The sequence below is a fragment of the Sceloporus undulatus genome, chromosome 6 (genome assembly GCF_019175285.1).
Source record: "Sceloporus undulatus isolate JIND9_A2432 ecotype Alabama chromosome 6, SceUnd_v1.1, whole genome shotgun sequence".
NCBI lineage: Eukaryota > Metazoa > Chordata > Lepidosauria > Squamata > Phrynosomatidae > Sceloporus > Sceloporus undulatus.
This window is the reverse complement of record NC_056527.1, coordinates 110,038,445-110,058,035: the sequence shown is the minus strand read 5'-3', so window position 1 is coordinate 110,058,035 and position 19,591 is coordinate 110,038,445. Positions and strand designations below refer to the sequence as shown.

Here is a 19,591-nt window from a genome sequence, read left to right as displayed (position 1 = left end):
AGTCTTAATGGTGTCCATTAACCCTAGCAATGCCACTGCGTTGACTTCAATCCTGTCCTTCTGGATGCCTCTTCCAGAGCTTGGAAAAGTTACTCTGAAGGAACCCTTATCCAGATTGGCACTGCAGTTCCAGTCCTCCAGCTCCTATCACTCATTTTGCTCTTTTACTCTCAGGATCTTCCCAGGTGACTCATACTGGACGATGGCTGGGTTGATGGATAGGTCCAAGGTGATCAAGTGTGACCAGTCTTTCTTGTGAAATGCTAAAACACCCAGAGAAGAGATGTACAGTATAAAACAGAAAACAGTAAAGATTTATTATAAACAAATAAAGTAAACATCCAGCCTTAGTTCTTTATACACTGTAAGCGCCCCAGTTTCAAAGAAAAGAACACATCTTCCTGAATTCTCAAGGCATTCTCAGCCTCCACCAAACCCTTTCTTTCTATGAAGCATCCACACTGCAGAAATGATTTAATTTTAATTTGTTTAATTGTATTTTAAGGGGAGGTGGGTTCGGGAGTCATGGGATTGTATATTTTAATGTTGGATTGTATATTTTAATGTTGTAAGCCGCCCAGGTTGTGTTGCACAGAGGGGCCGGATATAAATAAAATTTATTATTACTATTACTATTATTATTAAATAATGCAGTTTGACACCACTTGAACTGCCATGGCTCCAGCCTACAGAATCCTGGGGTTTGTAGTCTGGTGCTGTAACAGGATTCTAGCAGAGAAGGCTAAAGACCTTGTAAAATTACAAATCCCAGGATTCCATAGGATGGGGCTACAGCACTTCATGTGGGGCCAAACTGCGTTATTTCTGCAGTGTAGTTGTGCCCCTAACTGGTCTTAACTCTATCTGACTGGCCTAACTAAGGCTGCTGGCACACTGCAGAATTAATGCAGTTTGACACTGCTTTAATTTTGCAGCTCCGTCCTATAGATGTTTGGAGTTTGTTGTGGCACCAGAGTTCTCTGAAGTTTAAATATCTCACAGAACTACCAGTCCCAGAATGCCCTGCCACTGAGCATTCTGGAGGTATCAAACTGGATTATTTCTGCAGTGCGGATGCAGCCTCAGTGAACATGCAGCAGAAGGCCAGCTCTTCACATTCCCCATATTGAAATGGGGCAGAAGTAGAAACACGTGTGATGGAAAGGTGACCTTTTTGGACTATAACTCCCAGAATCACTCAAGCTAGCATGGCCAGCAACAACAGTGAATGGGGGGATTATGGGAAACGGAGACCAAAAAGATAATATAACTCTGGGATGAAAGGGTAGAGGCCTGAAGTTGGAGCACAGCTTGCCAAAGTTGACTATACTATTTCGGGCCGCAAATGAGAGGGCATGCAACTTTTTAGTGTTTTCCATTAATGGCAAACTCCCTGCAGATGGAAAACTAGCCCCTCAGGACATTTCTGGACCCAACCATTTGCTTGTTGTGCTGGTTTTCTATTTGGCAGGGAGGTCTGCAGCCTTGTTTGTAACAGAGGCGCGATCGTGTTTGCCGTTCCCATCCATAATTTGAACAGTAAATTTGCTGTTCTATGGCCACCACATTTTGTGGCAGGTGTAGATTGCAGCTGTATTTGCAGACAGCCTGGGTTAACAAATTTAGGCATACAAATACATAGCGGTTGGAATAGTGAGCTGGAACATAGGAAATCTAGCTTCGGATGATCCCCATATTGAACTATAAATGTCACATAACTCTGACTTTGGGTCAGCTACACTCTCTCTCTCACAGTGTTGTGCGAAGGACAAACTAGTGGGTCAGTTCTATCCAGCCCCGTAAAGCCTTTGGAGGAACAACGGCAGGATATGAAAGTAGTAGCTAAGTAGTAAATAAATCTTGGAACCGGGCTGAAGTTCCACAGAGTTCAAGGTAGGAATTAACTTCCTAAAAATACACTCCGCCTTGGAGCTTATGGAAAACTGAATAATAACTAGCTTTAAAAAAACACAATGCAATTGCTAATCTAAAACTGAAGGGAGTGAAGAAAGGATTAGAAAGGCTCAAGTGATCTGAAGTCTTGCTTTGGAAGGACAAGCCAGTTTGACCGGCATGGCCTCCCCTTGGCTATTGCACCGTCAAAGGATCCGGAAGGCACCGGATCCTATCTGATCTTGGGAGCTAAGCAGGGTCAACCCAGGTTAGTACTTGGATGGGAGACGGCCAACAAATACCAGGTGGAGCAGCAGCAGACCGTACTAAATTCATAAGGTTGCTGCAGGTGATTTGAAAACAGAGACTCGAGTACAGGGTTCGAATCCCTGCTCAGCCCTGAAACCCACTGGGTGACCCTGGGCAAGTCACACTCTCTCAGCCTCAGAGGATGGCAAAGGCAGAGCCCTCCTGAAGAGACCTGCCTAGAAAATCCCAGGTTCATCCTAAACTGGAAAGGACTTGAAGGCTCACAACAACAACAACAGCAGCAACAACAACAACAACAAAAGGGTTTGAGGAGGATCCTTTTGCTGGCAGTGTATGTTTGTGTCCTTGGAGAGAGTGACACTTGAGCAAAGAAGGAACCGGTTCAAGATGCAGAGGATGCAGATGGTCCCAGGAAAGAGAGAGGACGAATGAATGCAAAGGGAGTGGAGGAAGAGGGAAGGAGGAGAAGGAATGTTGTGAAAGGTTAGTATATATTTACATGCACAGACATTATATATATATATATATAGTGAGTGGCCAGGTTGGTTGGGGGATTCTGGGCGCTGCAGTCACTCCCTGAAACTAAGAAAAAGAAAAATTATACACTATGTATGTATGTATATATATATATACACACACACACACACACACACACACACATATACTATATATTTTTTTCTTTTTGTTAGTTTCAACCAACCTGGCCAGTCACTATATATATATCTATATGTCTGTGCGTATAAATGTATGTATTGTACACATATAATTTAATGCTTAGACCTGGGTCGTATATATGTACGTGTGTGTGTCTATATATATATATATAATGTAGATACATCTCTCTCTGTGTGTGTGTGTCTTCTTCCTTGCTCTCTCCGTCGGGTGCTTTCGCTTTAAAAGCCGGCAGCCCAAGGCCAGCTCCCCCTCCAGCCCCAGCCCTGCCTCCTCCTCCTCCTCCTCCCTCCCTGCCTCCCTGCCTGCCTCCTTCCTTCCTTTCCTTCGCCGCCTTCCTCCCTCCGGAGCCCAGCCGCCTCTCTCTGCCCGCCGGGTCCGGGCTGCTCCGGGGCTCCCTCTGCCTGCCCTGCTCCCCCTTCTCTCTCTCTCTCTCTTTCTTTCTTTCCTCCGGGGAAAAGGGCCACTTTCTCCAGCCCTTGGGCTTCTTCCTCTCTGGCTCTTCTTTTCGGGGTCCCCCTTTGATCGCCCCCCCCCCACCGCTCCCATCATCCCCAGCAGAGCCTCCTTTCCCTCTCGCTCCCATCATCCCCTGAGTGTGCTTCCCCACCGCCCTCCCTTCCATCATCCCCAGTTGCCTTTCCCTTCCCATTCTCCCCGGGGCTTCCTCTTCTACTCCCGCTCCCATCCTCCCCCGGAGCCCCTTCCCAGTGACTGCCGCTCCCATCCTCCCGGGCTCCGGGCCCCGATGAAGGCCGTCGGGGGCGGCGGGAGCGTGGCCTCGGAGGGCGAGGGGGCGTCGGAGGGGGCGGAGGCGGAGCGGGAGCCGCTGAACCCGGCGGGGGCCTCCTCCTCCTCCTCGGGCCTCTCGGCCACTTACCGGGAGTTCGTCCGCAGGAGCTACCTGGAGCTGATGGGCGCCAACCAGCACTCGCTGCACGCGCTCAACTGGCGGCGCCTCTACCTCTCCCGGGCCAAGCTCAAGGCCTCCAGCCGCACCTCCGCCCTGCTCTCCGGCTTCGCCATGGTCAGTGCCCCCCTCCCGGACCCGGACCCAGCCCCGGCCCGCCCCTGCTGGCATCCCTCCCTTAGGCTTCGGGGCCTCGCAGGCAGTGGCTCCGACCACTGCCACGCTGTGCTCTCGCTTGGACTTTGGGGGCTTGCGGTAGCTGGCTCTAACCACTAGTTCATGCTGCCTTTGACTGCTCTGCCATGCGCTCCTTTTCGCTGCCACACTACGCTCTTTCTTGGACTTTTTGTGTGGCTCTAACCATTGGGTCAGGCTGCCCTTTACTGCCACACTGTGCTCTCTCTTGGACTTTTGGGCTTTGCAATTAGTGGCTCCGACCATTGGTTCATGCAGCCTTTCAATGCCACACTGTGCTCTCTCTTGGACTATTGCTCTCACCATTGGCATGCACTTCCTTTCCCTGCCACACTATACTCTTCCTTGGACTTTTGGGGCTTGCAGGGGGTGGCTCTAACCACTGGCCCATGCTCCCTTCCACTGCCACACTATGCTCTTTCTTGGGGCTTGAAATAATTTGCTCTAACCCTTGGAAGGCACTCCCTTTCTGTGCCACAACATGCTGCTCAACCTCTTGCTAGAGACTTATATACCACTCTGAGGTCCTTGAAGAGATGAAGGTCAGTGAAAATGAACTTCAACAGGCAGAAATGTAAGGTACTGCACTTAGGGCAGGAAAGTGAAAGGCACAGATATAGGATTATTATGGGGGACACCTGGATGAATGAAAGTACGTGTGAAAGGGATCTGGGAGTCCAAGTAGACCACAAGCTGAACATGAGTCAACAGTGCGATGCAGCAGCTAAAAAGGCCAATGCGATCATGGGCTGCATCAATAGAAGTATAGTGTCTAGATCAAGGGAAGTCATAGAGCCACTCTATTCTGCTCTGGTCAGGCCCCACCTGGAATATTATTATTGTTGTCGTTGTTGTTACTACAGTATTTTATTTGTTTATATCCTGCTTTTCTCCCCACATAAAAACTCAAGGCGGCTAATGGTATTTGAAACAGCACATAACACAGCATTAAAATATAGATAGAGTGTAAAAAAAACCCCAATTAAACAATTTTGAAAAGCATTGCACATTAAAATTTAAAATATATTCAAAACTCTATTCCTAGGCAAACTTAAGGCAACCCTATGGATTTCATCAGGTTTCATAAGGTTTCCTTAGGCAAGGAATAGAGATGCTTTTAGCTGGCTGTAAAAAGTACAGTATATAGCGGGGAAATTTTTGAAGCAAGGCAGAAAGCAGAAGCTTAAAAAATGTTAAACCCTCCATAGTTGTGATGGGGACATTAATTTGTTTTGGGGTTCCCCCCCCCCCCCCACTTTGTTGACATCACTTTGATTATCCTAATTCTTCCTTAGGATGGTTTTCCTAGGATGGTTGCAAAGGTTTTTATTCTTTCCCAGTTTGGGCTACAGTGTAGAAATGCAAGCTTCAGTTTGTAACATGCGCCTGCATGTTCATTGACACATATGCATCCTTGGTGTCTGATATTGTGATTCACTTCCCCTTTCCTGCCTGCAATCGCAAGGAAAACCGCTGAAATGAAGCATCTGGAGCATGGTTAAACGGGCTGCAGATGACAGCAAGCAACAGAAGCAGAAAAGGCAGGGTGACCAAATGGCATCAGCGCAAAGGAGGACAAGGCGCCGCAGAATGTCGGACGTTACAGAAAAAGAGAAATATAAATACATGCTTCTTAGGCATGCTCCAAGCGGAGGACATTATGAAATTCCTCCTGGACAGCAGGTTGAAATGGAGAACATGTCCTGGAAGAGGAGGACATCTGGTCTCCCTGGGCAAAAGTGGAGTTGAACTGAAGGCCTTCCATGGGCAAGTCCCACTCTCTCAGCCTCACAGGAAGACCATGGCGAACCTCCTCTGAACACATCTTGGCAAGAAAACCCCATGATGGGGTCTTCATCAGTTGGAAATGACTTGGAGACACAGAACAACAACATGCTCAGAGGCAATGTGTCCTTATACCTGTTTTTATGAAAAAGCACATCAAAGGCTGGTCTCTTTCACATGCTTATAGGCATGCTGCATTTGAGGGTGGGCAAGGGCAGCTCTTGTTTCCCTTGAGAGAAAGTTATGGGTTTCTTGAGCGCATATGCGCTCAAGGGTGGTGGCTGTGTGCTTTTGAATTGTTTCTGAATGAGGGCAACCCTAAATGTTTGACTGGAAGAGAGGATTTCAGCAGATGTTGTTTGCTGCATGTATGCCTTCTGCACAACCTTCTGCACATCCAAACCTTCTGCACAACCAATATAGGTCTAGGAGGCCTTTCCAGTTTTCAGTCTGGAAACTGTTTTCCAATGCTGCATCCACACTGCAGAAATGATCCAGTTTGACACCACTTTAGCTGCAATGGCTCAAGGCTGTGGAATTCAGGGAATTGTTGCACAGAAGGTGTGACAAACTGCAATTCCCAGATCTCCATAGCACTGACCCATGGCAATTAAACTGGTGTCAAATTGGATTATTTCTGAAGTGTGGACGCAGCAATAGATAGCCCAAGTACTGTAGAAACATATGAGCCTTCTCTTTCAAAGCTCTGCCCAAGAGTTATTGCATTTCTGAAAGCTGGACTCCTCCATTATCTTCCTCCATTTGCTTTTCTTCTTGGCATCCTGGGCTGTGCCAGTCCTATGCCATCCACCAAAGCTAGGCTTTTTGCCAATTCAAGTCTGCCGTATTTCAAAAGCACCACACCTTATCCTGTAGGCTTAGGGCGTCTGCTTGAAAATTTAAAAACCTATCACCTGCAATAAATAGAATAGAAACTTTATTATGGTCATAGATCAACACAACCTGCAATAAATAAAGGCAATTAATAAAACCTTTGGGGGGAGGAACTAGAACAGAATTTGAGGAACAGAGGATTATAACAGACTACAATTCCCCAGAATTCCATAATATTGAACCATGGCAGTTAAGGCGGTGTCAACCTGGAATATTTCTGCAGTGCAGATGCAGTTTTGGACAGTTTACTCCTAGAGCGTGGAACCTGATTTTTTGCTTAACTCCAAAGTTTTAGAAACATTGTTTTTTGTGGATAACGCTTCCCAGAATCCCCTAAGCAGCATGGCCACTGCTGTGACCATTGGGCGATTGGGGTTCTCATGTAAATTCCCAATTTTTCCAATTTGTGTTTAATCCCTGTCTTTGGTGAATATTTCATTCTTTGTCCTGGAGGACTAATATTTCTTCCCTCTTCTTCTCCTTCCATAATGGATAGTTACCTAAACTTGCTGTTCATAGCCACCTCTTGCACTGTCAAGTCCATCATACTTGCATTTTTAATAATATGTTGATTTATAGAGTACAGTACTTTACACTCTCTCAGCGGTCTTTAAAATAACCCTGTGAGGTGGCATGTTGGTCTTTGGCTACCCGTTTTCCAGGTGAATGAAGGGCCATGAGAAGTCATTTGGATTGCCTAAAGCTTCCTATTGAGTTCAAGAATCAGCATGGAGTAGTGGTTTAAGCATTGGACTAGGACTCTAGACAACAGAGTTCGAATCCTGGCTCGGCCATGTGACCTTGGGCAAGTCACACTTTCTCAGCCTCTGGCGGTGGCCATGGCAAACCCCTTCTGAACAAATCTTGTCAGGAAAGCTCCATGATTTGCCTTAGGGTCAGCATAAGTCAGAAACAGCTTGAAGGCACACAACAGCAAACCTATTGAGTTGATGTCAAGCATGATATGCACAGTGCAGCCCAGCTATTTCAGCAATAAATCTGAATCAGTGGAGCAAATGGCATGGGCTTGCAACCTTAACCATGAAAATCTGGCCTCTGTTTTAGCCCTAAAGTGATCAACTGGTTCATGGATGGTCTTCCACCACCACCAACCCAGTTTGTAGTTATGTGCCGTCAAGGCATGTCCGACCTATGGGGACCCTAGCATGGAGTTTTCTTGGCAAGATTTGTTCAGAGCAGGTTCATCACGACCTTCCCCTGAGGCTGAGAGAGTGTGACTTGCCCAAGGTCACCCAATGAGTTCCATGGCTATGTTGGGAATTGAACCCTGCTCTCCAGAATTGTAGTCCAACGCTCAAACCAGTATGCATGCTGGCTTAACGATCCAAATACTTGGTCTACATGCCTTTAGAAATGTGCCATCTTTCTTTCCTCTTTGGCTTTGGTCAGAGAGTGTAGTATAGTAATAAGAGGCTGTGGTGGACTTTAAACTGGGGAAGCTGTTGTTGTGATTCTTCAAATCATGATGGTGAGCCTAAGGTGTAGCTATTATGGGGATTACTTGGCCAGAGTTCTTCACAAGGGGGTTGTCATTGCATCCTCTGAGGCTGAGAGAGTGTGACTTGCCAAAGGTCATCCTGGGGAGGTGTCCATGGCTGAGCTGGAATTCGAACTCTGGTCTTGAACATCATTATGCCTTTGGAAATGTGCCGTCTTTCCTTCATTTGTGACTTTCATTAGAGAGCGTAGTATAGTGAAAAGAAAGTGTGGACTTGAAACTGAGGGAAGAACTGGGTTTGAATCCCCATGACAGAGCTGGTGCTAGTGCCTCTTCCCAGGCTTTTGCCCACCTTGCAGGGTCATTCGGAAGATAAAATGGGAGCAGGAAGGCTGGGATAAGAATGGCACACATCATCCACTATGCCCTGTCCTTGCTCAAGCCAGGTCCTTGTGCAAAACTGCATTCCACACTATGTGATCTCATTTGCTTTGTAACCAAAGCAACCCAGGAGCTTAAGCCAGGAAGGGAGGAGGATCTGAGAAATTTGACTGGCTGCAAGGCCTAATTCAGAAGCAACAGTTTTTGGGGTGGAAGAGTTCATGATGAAAAAAAACTGTAAAGTTTTTGCTCTAAAAACCACAGCCATTTTGCTTTCGGAGGAAGTGGCAACAGGGGTGTTTGAGCACACATCTGTGGAAACGGAGAGCTGGTGGCCCAGAATAGGAGTTTGTGATAAGGGATGTCTTAGATTCAAATCTCACCTCTTTTATTATTATTTTTATTTTTAAATTTTTATTCCATTTAATGCAAAGCAAACAGTGCTTTGTTTGCTTTATCCAAAGAACAAAGCCATCAGCCATTTTTGGCAGAATTTGCATCCTTAAAATTTGTTTTGAATACATCTGACAGTGCATCTTGGTGATAGATAGATAGATAGATAGATAGATAGATAGATAGATAGATTTTTTTCAACATATTACTCAATCTCTCAACCGAATTATGATACTGGATTAGAAGACTGATGTTGTAGTACCATTATGAAATGTCATTCTATACTAGAAGTAGTACAAGAATATTACATGTTTTTTGTATGGAGCAGATTAACAAACAGGTTAAATCAAACCATAATTCAATACATAATAAAATAATCTACATATTTTAAAAACATCTCAATATATATTTAGATTTACAAAATTTGGTGGATTTATATATAATGTGTAATGATCCAATGAAAATATTTACAGCTTTTATTAGGATTTTGAATACACAGCCCTCCCATAACCGCTCATTATTGGCTAGGAGCTAGAAGTGATGGGAGTTGCTGGCCAAAAAAGAAAATCTGGAAGGTCAACTTTGTCTCCCTCTCATTTTTCACTGGCTATTTTCTTTGAAAAGGCTCCCTAGCATGGCAGTCCCTGGCCAGGATTATAATCTAAATATAAGGCATGACACACAATGGAGGCTGGGGGGGGGGGAACAAAAGAAAGTTCAGGTTACAAGGACCTATTCACACTATGCAATTATAGTACTATTATTCCACTTTAACTGCCATAGTTTCATCTGATGGAATCCTAAGATTGGTAGTTTAGGAAATTACATCTGGAAAATTCACCCAGAGAGATCTAGTGTCTCACTAAACTATAAACCTCAGGATTCCTTAAGAAAGATTAAGGCAGTTAAAATGGAATAACAGTTCTACTTTCAGGTACAGTAGTAATAATTACCTAACCACTTTGCATACCATACCCCAGAAGAGTTCAGTAAATTTATCATGAAGTTGGGATGTAAAAACAGAGGTTTATTAAAGCCCTGGAAAGTTTGTTTTCAGGACTACATCTCACTCTTGGACCTAAAGGAGCAGAGTGCCTCTGAGCATAGACAAAGAGGTTAAGCTTTGCCAAGTCCAACACAGTTCCTAAGGTCTCCCTTGCTTGCTTTTGAAAGAGAAAAAGTGATCACAGTGAAGCTTTTCTTGCAGATTATGCATATTTCTGTGTTTTGCCTCCCAGATTGTACATATGGTAGGAACCTGCATTTTAGGCCATGGCTTTCTTGCATATAGGACTGCCAGATCTCAGTCAGATCTGGTCAAGTCTCCATTTTTGTGGATCATCTCCAAGCAGGAGATGAGAGTATAAAAGTAGAGCTGAGCTCCAGGAAAAAATAAAGGCCTGGAGACAAATTTCCAGCTCAGCTTGCTCTAATTTCCAAGGCTTGATTGACTTGCTATTTCAACGTGCAAGTTTGCGGTTTTTGTTGTGCGCCTTCAATTCATTTTCAACTTATATTGACCCTAAGGCGAACTGAACCTATCGCATTGTTTTCTTGATAAGATTTGTTTAGAGGAGGCTTGCCCTTGCCTTTTCGTGAGGCTGAGAGTGTGACTTGTCCAAGTTCACCCAGTGGGGGAATCGAACCCAGGTCTCCAGAATTGTAGTCCAACACTCAAACTTCTACACCACACTGGCTCTCAATGTTCCTTATCCCAGTTCATTAGTAGCTGACAATAATAAACCCTTTGTGCCACCTTGATCTGGGAACATTCCCTTAAGGTAAGGTTTCTGCTGAAGGTGCATCTACACTGTAGAAATAATGCCGTTTGACACCATTTTAAAAGCGCTGTAGCTCTATCCTATGGAATCCTAGTATGTAGCTTTACAAAGTCTTTAGCCTTCTCTGCCACAGAGTACTGGTGCCTCACAAAATGACAAATGCCAGGATTCTGTTGGATGGAGCTAAGGCAGTAAAAATGGTGTAAAACTGCATTTGCAACTTTAATTTCCAAAGAAAGAAATACATTCTCTGTCTGTGTGTGTTTGACTGATAAGCTGTGGGCAACTGTGGGGGGTACTTAGTGCACTTAGTGATATTTAATGTTCAGTGATGACATTACCAGGGCTGTCCCTAGGTCTCAGACTTGGCCAGGAAACCTTACGGCCTGGGAGGATCCTGAAATGGCAACCCTACTTGCACATGGGTGCAGTTTGCCACTGGCATCCTCTGCGGTTTGGTTCCAAGACCCCTCATGGATACCAAAATCCGTGGATGCTCAAGTCCCATTAAATACAATTATATAGTAAAATGGTGTCCTTTACATAAAATGGCAAAATCAAGGCGTCCTTTTGGGAATGTATATTTTTAAAAAATATTTTTAAGCCGTGGATAAGGAATCTATGGATATGGAGGGCCGACTGTACATTTAGAGGATCAAAACTGTGACAGCATTTTTGCTTTTAACTCTGTAAATGGGAGTGATACCAGTCTTGGAAATATATATTGTCCTCCAGAGAGGGCCTGCTAGCACAAGGCCCTCCCTTGCTGGAGCCAAGAGTTGGATACTTGGTTTCCTTGGGTGAACCTGTTTACCCATCAGCATGGCAGGTATTGTGGGTTTCTCGGCCAATTGCTCTTAGAGGAAATCTCCCCAAGAAGCACAGAGGGAGGTAGAAAATAATCTGGCCCTGAGCTTGCCATCTGGGCCATGACTAGAGCAGGAAATGCTGGGAGCTGGCACTTTGAAGGAAACCAGAGTCTAATGGCTAGTGTGGAAGATGAGAAGCTTTATGGCCTCCTTCTCTAGCAACCAGCAGTAAGTACTGCTGACTGTTTGTTGTTAACTGCCCTTGAGTTGGCCCTGATTCATGTTGACCTTTTGGATAAGACATCTCCAAGCCTCCCTATCCTCCACTCTCAAGTCCTGTAGATGCATTCCCATGATCTCCCTAATTGAGTCTATTCATCTGGTGTACTGTCCTCCGCTATTCCAAGCATTTTTGTCTTTCCCAAAGAGTCGTGCTTTCTTATGATGTGGTCCAAGTACAACAGCCTCAGTTTGATCATCTTGGCTTCCAGGGAGATTTCAGGCTTGATCTGTTCTAGGACCCATTTGTTTGCCTTTCTGCCTGTCCACTGTATCCTCATCACTCGTCTCCAGCGCCACATTGATTTTTTTCTTGATCTGCTTTTTTCACTGCCCAGCTCTCACTTCCCGTACATGGTGATGGGGAAGGCAATGGCTTGCACAATTCTGACTTTAATGCTCAGTTGTATGTCTTTACTCTTTAAGATCTTATCTCATTGTTTCATAGCTGCCCTTCCCCTCCCTAGTCATCTTCTTATTTCTTGGCTGCAATCTCTATTCTGATTTATGTTTGATCCTAGGTACGGGAACTCTGTAGTGATTTCAATTTCTTGTCTAGGTTGAATTTATGTATTTCTTCTATGGTTATCATTTTTGTTTTCTTTATCTTCAACGTTAAGCCTTCCTTTGCACTTTCATCTTTTACTGTCTTTAGTAATTGTTCCAAGTCTGTGATGTTTTCCACTAGAAATATAGTGTCATCCACATAGCTAGGATTATTATCATCACTCCACCATCTTCTGAGTCTAAACATGCCATTCTTAGGATTTTCTGCATACAGGTTGAACAAGTCAGTACTACAGAGTCTGAATCTTAGCTTTCTTCTAAATTCAGCAACACTTCCCTTGTCTTCCCCAGGGTTGCCAGTTTAGGATTGTCTCAGGCCCTGAGATTTTTGGTCCAAAACCTGAGACCTTAAGATTGCTCCATTAAGTACCAACCCCAGTTGCTAAGAGTTTTGTCATTAAAACACACACAGAAATAACATATTTTCCTGTTTGGAAACAGGCTGAATTCTTAGCTAAAGGGTCTGTTTCCAGATCCAGGTGAAATGAGTGGATTTTCCCCTTCTTTCTTACTTAAGGAGATGGGATAAATAACATGTAATCTAGCTTTCTTGATTCTTAGGTGGGTGTGGAGCAGAGCAGAGGGTGAGCACTGGAATGACACTAACTGGGAAGGAACAAGGAAGTGGACTAAATCAATAGAGACGCTCTGGAGAGTCTTTGCGAGTTGCAATAGCAAATCAGTTAAAGTCTTGCAAAATTGTAGTAAGATGCTCCTTTACCAACTGAGCTGGAGATTTGCACCCAGTTCGTCTTGCCTGGAGATGAAACCCGCTCCCCAAAAAACTGGACATTTGCACCCTCATCTTTTGGCTGGAGATGACACACAAAAACTGGAGACTCATTACCAGCGCCTTAGTCTTTTCTATTCCAGATACAGGAGTCAACACTTTGTATATTCAGAGATGCCTGTTATTTCAGAAGTTTCAAGGTTAAAGTGGGACAGAGCTTTCTGCTGCCTTAATCAGAATATGATCATTTGGGCTTTCATCAGTCTCTTCCACACTACACAGTTATAGCACTGTGTTGTTTTTGTTGTGTGGCTTCAAGTCGCTTCTGACTTATGGCAATCCTAAGGGGGTCATGGGGTTTTCTTGGCAATATTTGTTTACAGGAGGATTGCCATTGCCTTCCCCTGAGGCTTAGAGCGTGTGACTTGCCCAAGGTCACTTTGTGCATTTCATGGCCAAGCTGGAAATCACACCCTAGTCTCCAGAGCCGTAGCCCAACATTTAAACCACTACACCACACTGGCTCACACTGGTTTCATAGCACTAAGACACCACTTTAACTCCTTTTGCTCCATTCTATGGATTCTTGGGATTGTGCACATGAGGTGTTCTCTGCTAGGGAGCTCTAGTGCCTCACCAAACTACAAACGCCAGGATTCCATACAATGTAGCCTTGGCAGTTCAAGTGGTATCAGAGCAGTGAAGTATGAATGAAACCTTAGTGTCACCCAGCATTTAACATTACAGGAGTCTATCTATTTCCAAATTGGGAAAGGTTCAGAGGTACCCTGTCCATGACTCCATTTCTCAAAAAATAAAATAAAATTCTGTTGTCTTAAAGGGGAGGCACACTCTGTACGAGTCCAGAGGCATTGTACCTCCTTGGTGCCAGGGTTGGTTTGTTTGTCTCTCTCCTCTGCATATTTGGGACAAGGACAACCTGAGTTAGTAAGGCCGTAGTTTGGGTGTCTTGCCCCTTCCTCCAAACTTCTTAACGCCCTGGCAGCTCTGTCAGAGTCACCAACACGTGCCACCATACTGAGCCTGTGCCAACCAGATGTCACTATTTTGTTTAATGTGGCCTAGTTTCTGAAAATAAGCCTCCTCCCGTCACCCTCTGCTCCCCAAATAACTTGACTCTGTGCCTCAAGGTTGCTAGGTTTAAGAGTTTACTATTGACAAAACAGCCCCTTGGCAGTAATATTGGGGTGTCTGGCCAAACGTCCCTTTGTGGATGGTGGGCTCTCCTTTCTCAGGTTTTGTAAAGTTCACCAAAGTCTTGGTGTCTAGCCAGACTAAGAACTGTGTCAGTGTGAGTTAAATTCTTCCTTTTGCAATCACTCCCCTATCCTGCCCCCAGTTCTCTGGGGAAACAGCCAATGTGCTGGGATTCAAGCCAGAGTTGGAGTTGAGACCGGCAGACCAGAATATGGGGAACTTTCCCTAGATCCCTGGAAAAGGTATTAGTGCCAACATGGGGTTTAGTAAAAATTGTGTTTTAAGGCCATTTACAGAAGATTTCAGTCTTGTTGTTGTGTACCTTCAAGTTTTTCCAACTTATGGCAACCCCAAGGCAAGCCTATCAAGGGTTTTCTTGGCAAGAGTTGTTCAAAGGAAGTTTGCCATTTCCTGAAGCTGAGAGAGTGTGGCTTGCCCAGGGTCACCCAGTGGGTTTTATGGCCGAGCTGGGAATTTAAGCAGTAGGGAAAAGAAGACAAGCTGCACACTGCCTTCTCTTTCTGTTCTCCTCTGAAATTATCATTGGCAAGACTTATTATTTGCAGTACAATTTCATGGAATTTTAAAGTTTTAATGGTCTACAAAGGCCATGTTTTCAGTGATCTGTGAAGGGATGTGGCTACAGGCAAGAGGGAAGGAGAAATTGTCTAGAGCTGTGCATCTCAGCCTTTGGCTCTCCAGATATTTTGAACTTCAGCTCCCAGAATCTGTCCTGCTAGTGGTGGCTTTTGGGAGAGGAAGTTCAAAACAGCTGGAGGATCAGAGTTTGAGAACTCCTGGTCTAGAGCAGTGGTTCCCAACCTGTGGGTCGGGATCCCTTTGGGGGTCGAATGACCCTTTCATGGGGGTCGCCTAAAACCATTGGAAAACACCTATTTAATTACAGTTATGAAGTAGCAATGAAAATAATTTCATGGGTTTGGGTCACCACAACATGAGGAACTGTATTAAAGGGTCGCAGCATTAGGAAGGTTGGGAACCACTGGTCTAGAGTGAGGCAGATAGACTGAGAAATGAGAAGTTTGTGTGGGAATTTAGCTGGCAGCACGGTGTCATCTCTGAGCAGGGTGCTGGAGGAACTTCTCTCAGGAACTCAGATGAAGGAGTGGCTGGATTTATTGCACACTGTAGATATTTATTGCAAATTGTAAGAATTTATTGCACTCTGTGGAAAGATTGCTGAGGATATGACAGCCAAGAAGTCAAACAAATGGGTACTAGAAGAGATCAAACCAGAAATTTCTCTGGAAGCCAAGGTGACTAGACTAAGGCTGTCGTACTTTGGCTACATCATGAGAAGGCACGACACATTAGAAAAAAACAATAATACTAGAAAAGGTGGAAGGGAGGTCACGGGTATGAATTTGTAGGAACTAAGCAGAGCAGGAGGACAGGGAGTCTTGGAGATGTCTCATCTACAAGATTGCCATAGGTTGAGATGGACTCAAGGGTGGATAGCAAATACAACAAGAATGCATATTTTCCTCAATATATACTCTCCATTATTTTTGAAGAAAATAACTATTATAGAGACACTGTAGTATGTGTTCCCTTATCCTAAACTTAAATCCGCTTAGCCAGAGAGTAAGGTTGTTGGTCTTGGAGGGTCTCACTTCTGGGAAAGTATGCTTAAAATAGCACTGTCCCTGGAATGTCTGAAAGTAGAGGGTATGTTGCAGTATAAATGTTGGCAAAGCCAGTATGGTGGTAGGGTGAGAGTGTTGGACAAAAGGAAAAAAAACTCAGGTTCAGATTCCCTCTCATTCAGGAACACCAGATGGTAAACCGAAGCCAGTTACTCTCATTTTAAACCTACTTTGCAGGATTGGTATGTGGGCAAAATAGCTGGGTGGGAGGGAAACCATGGTTGTAATGGTGCATAGCTTGGCATAGCATGCAGAACTATACTATACTAAGCTATCTTTAGCACCCCTGGACATACCATAACAGTCCCCCACCCATGGCCATCATGCCTCGGGGAAAGCTGGGGGGCAGAATCAGAAACGTGTCTGGCTGTATCCCCATAATCAGATGTGAAGCGATTACATCATCTGCTATCCTCTTTGTGATTTCAGTAGCTGAAGTACACTTGGCCCTCCACATTTGTGGCTTTGACTTTTGTAGATGTGATTATTTGCGGATTTGATCAATATGCTCTCCCTAGGAATCACTAGGTTTTCCAGCACAACTTTGCCAAAAGTTGACCATAGAATTGTGCTGGAGAACCTAGAAGTTCATAGAGAAAACACTTCTCTAAGCATTTGTAGGTCCTCCAGCATGATTCTGTGATCAATTTCTGGCAGATGTTGACCTTAGAGTTGCATTGGAGGACCTGGAAATTCCTAGACAGTTATTGTCTCATGAAACAAGAAGTGTTTTTTTTTTAATTTACAATTTTCCCACATTCATGGGGGTCCTTCACCTCAAACCCCAGCAGATGTGGAAGGACCACTGTAATAATTTTGCATCTGGCTATGAGGGCATAGCCAGATGCTTCTGCAATCCTTCCTGTGTCCTCTAGGCATGAATGTGCTACGTTGAGCTCTTTGAGGGGAAAATAGGGTAGAAATGCAAAGAGAATTGTGAGCGATAATAATCCTAACTCCCCTCCTTGTCCCATCCCCAGGTGGCCATGGTGGAGGTGCAACTTGAGGACTACGACTATCCCCGAGAGCTGCTGGTTGCCTTCAGTGCCTGCACCACAGTCCTGGTGGCTGTCCACCTCTTTGCCCTCATGGTCAGTACCTGCATTCTGCCCCACATTGAGGCTGTTAGCAACATCCATAACCTCAACTCTGTCAATGAATCTCCCCACGAACGCATGCATCACTATATTGAGCTGGCTTGGGGCTTCTCAACCGCTTTGGGAATCTTCCTCTTTCTTACGGAAGTGGTGTTGATCTGTTGGGTCAAATTTATGCCCATTGGGCGCATGGATCCTGTTGGGAAGTGCTGCACCCCTGCGCCGGTTCTCACAAGTAACACCACTGCTTCAACCATGGCCTCTCAGGACAATTCTGGATGGAATGCCGCCATGGCCTCTACTGTCATCATGGTTCCAGTTGGTGTGGTCTTCATTATATTTGCCTTGCACTTCTACCGGTCCTTAGTGGGGCACAAGACAGACCGGCATCAGCAAGAGTTGGAGGAACTCAACCAGATCAAGTATCAGTTGGATGGAGAAGCCACAGCATTGCAGGTGGTGTGAGGGGTTGGGTGACCTTTGCTTGAAAAATACCATAACAGGTGTAAGCACTTGCGGATGATTATTTCTCCAGAGAAAGAAGTGAGGCCATCTCACTCGTGTTGTGACTTTGTCTCGGTGAAGCAATTGGTATGACTGAGGCGATTGGTATGACTGGAGTGTAACAGAAAAGCTGCTGTGACTTTCTAGGTTTTTCTTCTTGTAACTTTCACAAAATTCACTCATGTTCCCCCTAAAAAAGTAAAAAAGTGTTGAAACACAGAATGATTTTTTACAATAGATTTCTCCTTTAAATGGAGCTGTGAAAATTCAAATATCCTGCCCACACACATACAGGCATTTTGCTTGAAGGAGTTTTTATCATGCAACAAAATATAGCTTCTGAGGCAAGAGATACCATCTGTCCTCCGAGAGGAAGCACAGAGACTTTGCTTATTTGGGTACAGTTTGTTTCCTCTTTGCATCTCCCTCAAACTCTCTGATATTTTAGTCAGATGATCTGATTTTTTTAAAAATGGGAACGGAAAGCATGCAAATTGGGAAAAGTTGGACCAGTAAACTCTTATCATGTCTCTTCCTTCCAGAACCAGTATGTTTTTTCCCTTGGACTACAGCTTTCAGAATCCTCACTTCTAGGAGTTGCAATCAAAATAAATATTCTGCTCTTTTCTCCCTGCCACTCATTGTGAAGTGGGAATGTCTGTGGTAGGGGCCATCAGCATCTATTGGTCAACTTCCCTCCCCCTTGAGGGGATAGTTGAGGATGCTGGGACTTGAACCAGTATTGGCCAGAAATAGGGACAGTGCCATCAACTGTTGTTCTTTGCACATAAGGAGGCTGCCCCATTCATATAAGAAAGTGAAACCAGGGAGTGGGATTGTCTAACATGAGAAAGTGTGCATGGCATAAAAATACAATGACTTCCTCACATCTTAGCTCCTTACAGCTGACTGTCGCAAATATAAGAAATACGCTATGAATAGAAGGGCAGAAAATTTGTCCCCTTTCTCTTTACTGTTCTCTACATCCAAACTTCATGTTTGAAGATATGCCCTGCCACATCTATTTCCACTTTCAAAGGAGCCATGTGCTCCAGGCCTAGAATCAGCTCTGGCCTAGCTTGATGTGAGATCTTTTGGATTATTGCAGGGATGAAGAACTGTGGCTTTCCTAGACTTTTTGGATTGCAGTGCCCATGTTCCTTCACTATATGTTATACTGACTAAGGCTCAGGGGAGCCATAGGAAAACATCTTTAAAAAAAGGTATAGTGGCTCACCTACCCGATTTCTTCTTCCACCTGCAATGAGACCTTTAAAGACACCTAAATATATGGCAAAGAGAAACTAGGAGAGGGTAAGAAGTAGGCCTGATATGTTTAATGCTAAGGAAAGGTTTGGCAGTAGGCCATGTAGAAGTAGGTGAATAGGTTATCTTCTCGCTACTGTTTGTTGACTCAATGCCAGCCACTCATTTGCCAGTACTGGCAGCCGCTACCGTTTTTCTCCTACATAGTTTTGTACCCATGCCTTTGAACCAGCTGCCTATTGGCATGACCACCTCTGAAACAGATGAGGGGATGGAAAGAGAGCTCTTTGCCGTCATCTAGCAACAGCAAGGACCATTCCTCAGTGCCTCCTGCCATTCCTCAACTGTGCTGTGCTTAGTAGACAACATCAGTGTCTTCACTTTTTCTAAGAGCTGAGAAGGTTATGGGAGGTGATGAAGCCTAATAGAATGTGTCATTTCCTCACATCTTACTTTCTTACAGCTGGTGTCCCAAATATCAGATATAAGCCTCTGACCCACAGAAGGGGGCATGCAGTGTTTTGGGGGGGGCAGGCGGGCAATGAGGGGAGGCACACTCCTCATTCCTCGTCCAGGGCAGCAGTCAAATTCTAAGACCCAGCCTCAGCATCCAGATATCAAACAAGGGGATGTTTGAAAGATGACTCATGTACTTGGTGTTGTTGAAGACCAATCCTTTTTCTCTATAGAAGGACAGTTCATCCTTAATGGCCAGGCTTGAAGGAAACAGAATATTTGTGTTGGCAGAGGAAGAACGGGAAGGCCAGTGAATATCTGAAGGTGAACCGTGTGCAGCTGTTTCTGTTCTTTTCTCCCCTGCT

General features: G+C 44.7%; 2 protein-coding genes across 8 annotated transcripts in view; both read left to right on the top strand.

Annotated features, from left to right (window-relative positions):
• Window positions 1-19,591, top strand: part of PRSS8 (serine protease 8) — a 687,619-nt gene that overhangs the window by 168,505 nt on the left and 499,523 nt on the right. The window lies entirely within an intron of this gene.
• Window positions 3,173-17,723, top strand: ORAI3 (ORAI calcium release-activated calcium modulator 3). 7 transcript variants are annotated; one of them, XM_042472896.1, is made up of 2 exons: window positions 3,173-3,862; window positions 16,884-17,723. In XM_042472896.1, the coding sequence occupies exons 1-2, from the start codon at window positions 3,584-3,586 to the stop codon at window positions 17,463-17,465; spliced, it is 861 nt and encodes a 286-aa protein (XP_042328830.1). In that variant the 5' UTR covers window positions 3,173-3,583; the 3' UTR covers window positions 17,466-17,723. The 7 variants fall into 7 exon arrangements, with proteins under 7 accessions (XP_042328830.1, XP_042328832.1, XP_042328831.1 ...); XM_042472898.1 differs by lacking the exon at window positions 3,173-3,862 and adding an exon at window positions 3,889-4,482; XM_042472897.1 differs by lacking the exon at window positions 3,173-3,862 and adding an exon at window positions 3,889-4,519.

Bases quoted from the DNA above. Each gene is read 5' to 3' on its own strand.
- ORAI3 (XM_042472896.1), top strand. From the start codon at position 3,584: ATGAAGGCCGTCGGGGGCGGCGGGAGCGTGGCCTCGGAGGGCGAGGGG. The intron at 3,863-16,883 runs GTCAGTGCCCCC...TCCCATCCCCAG, and splicing joins TGCTCTCCGGCTTCGCCATG to GTGGCCATGGTGGAGGTGCA.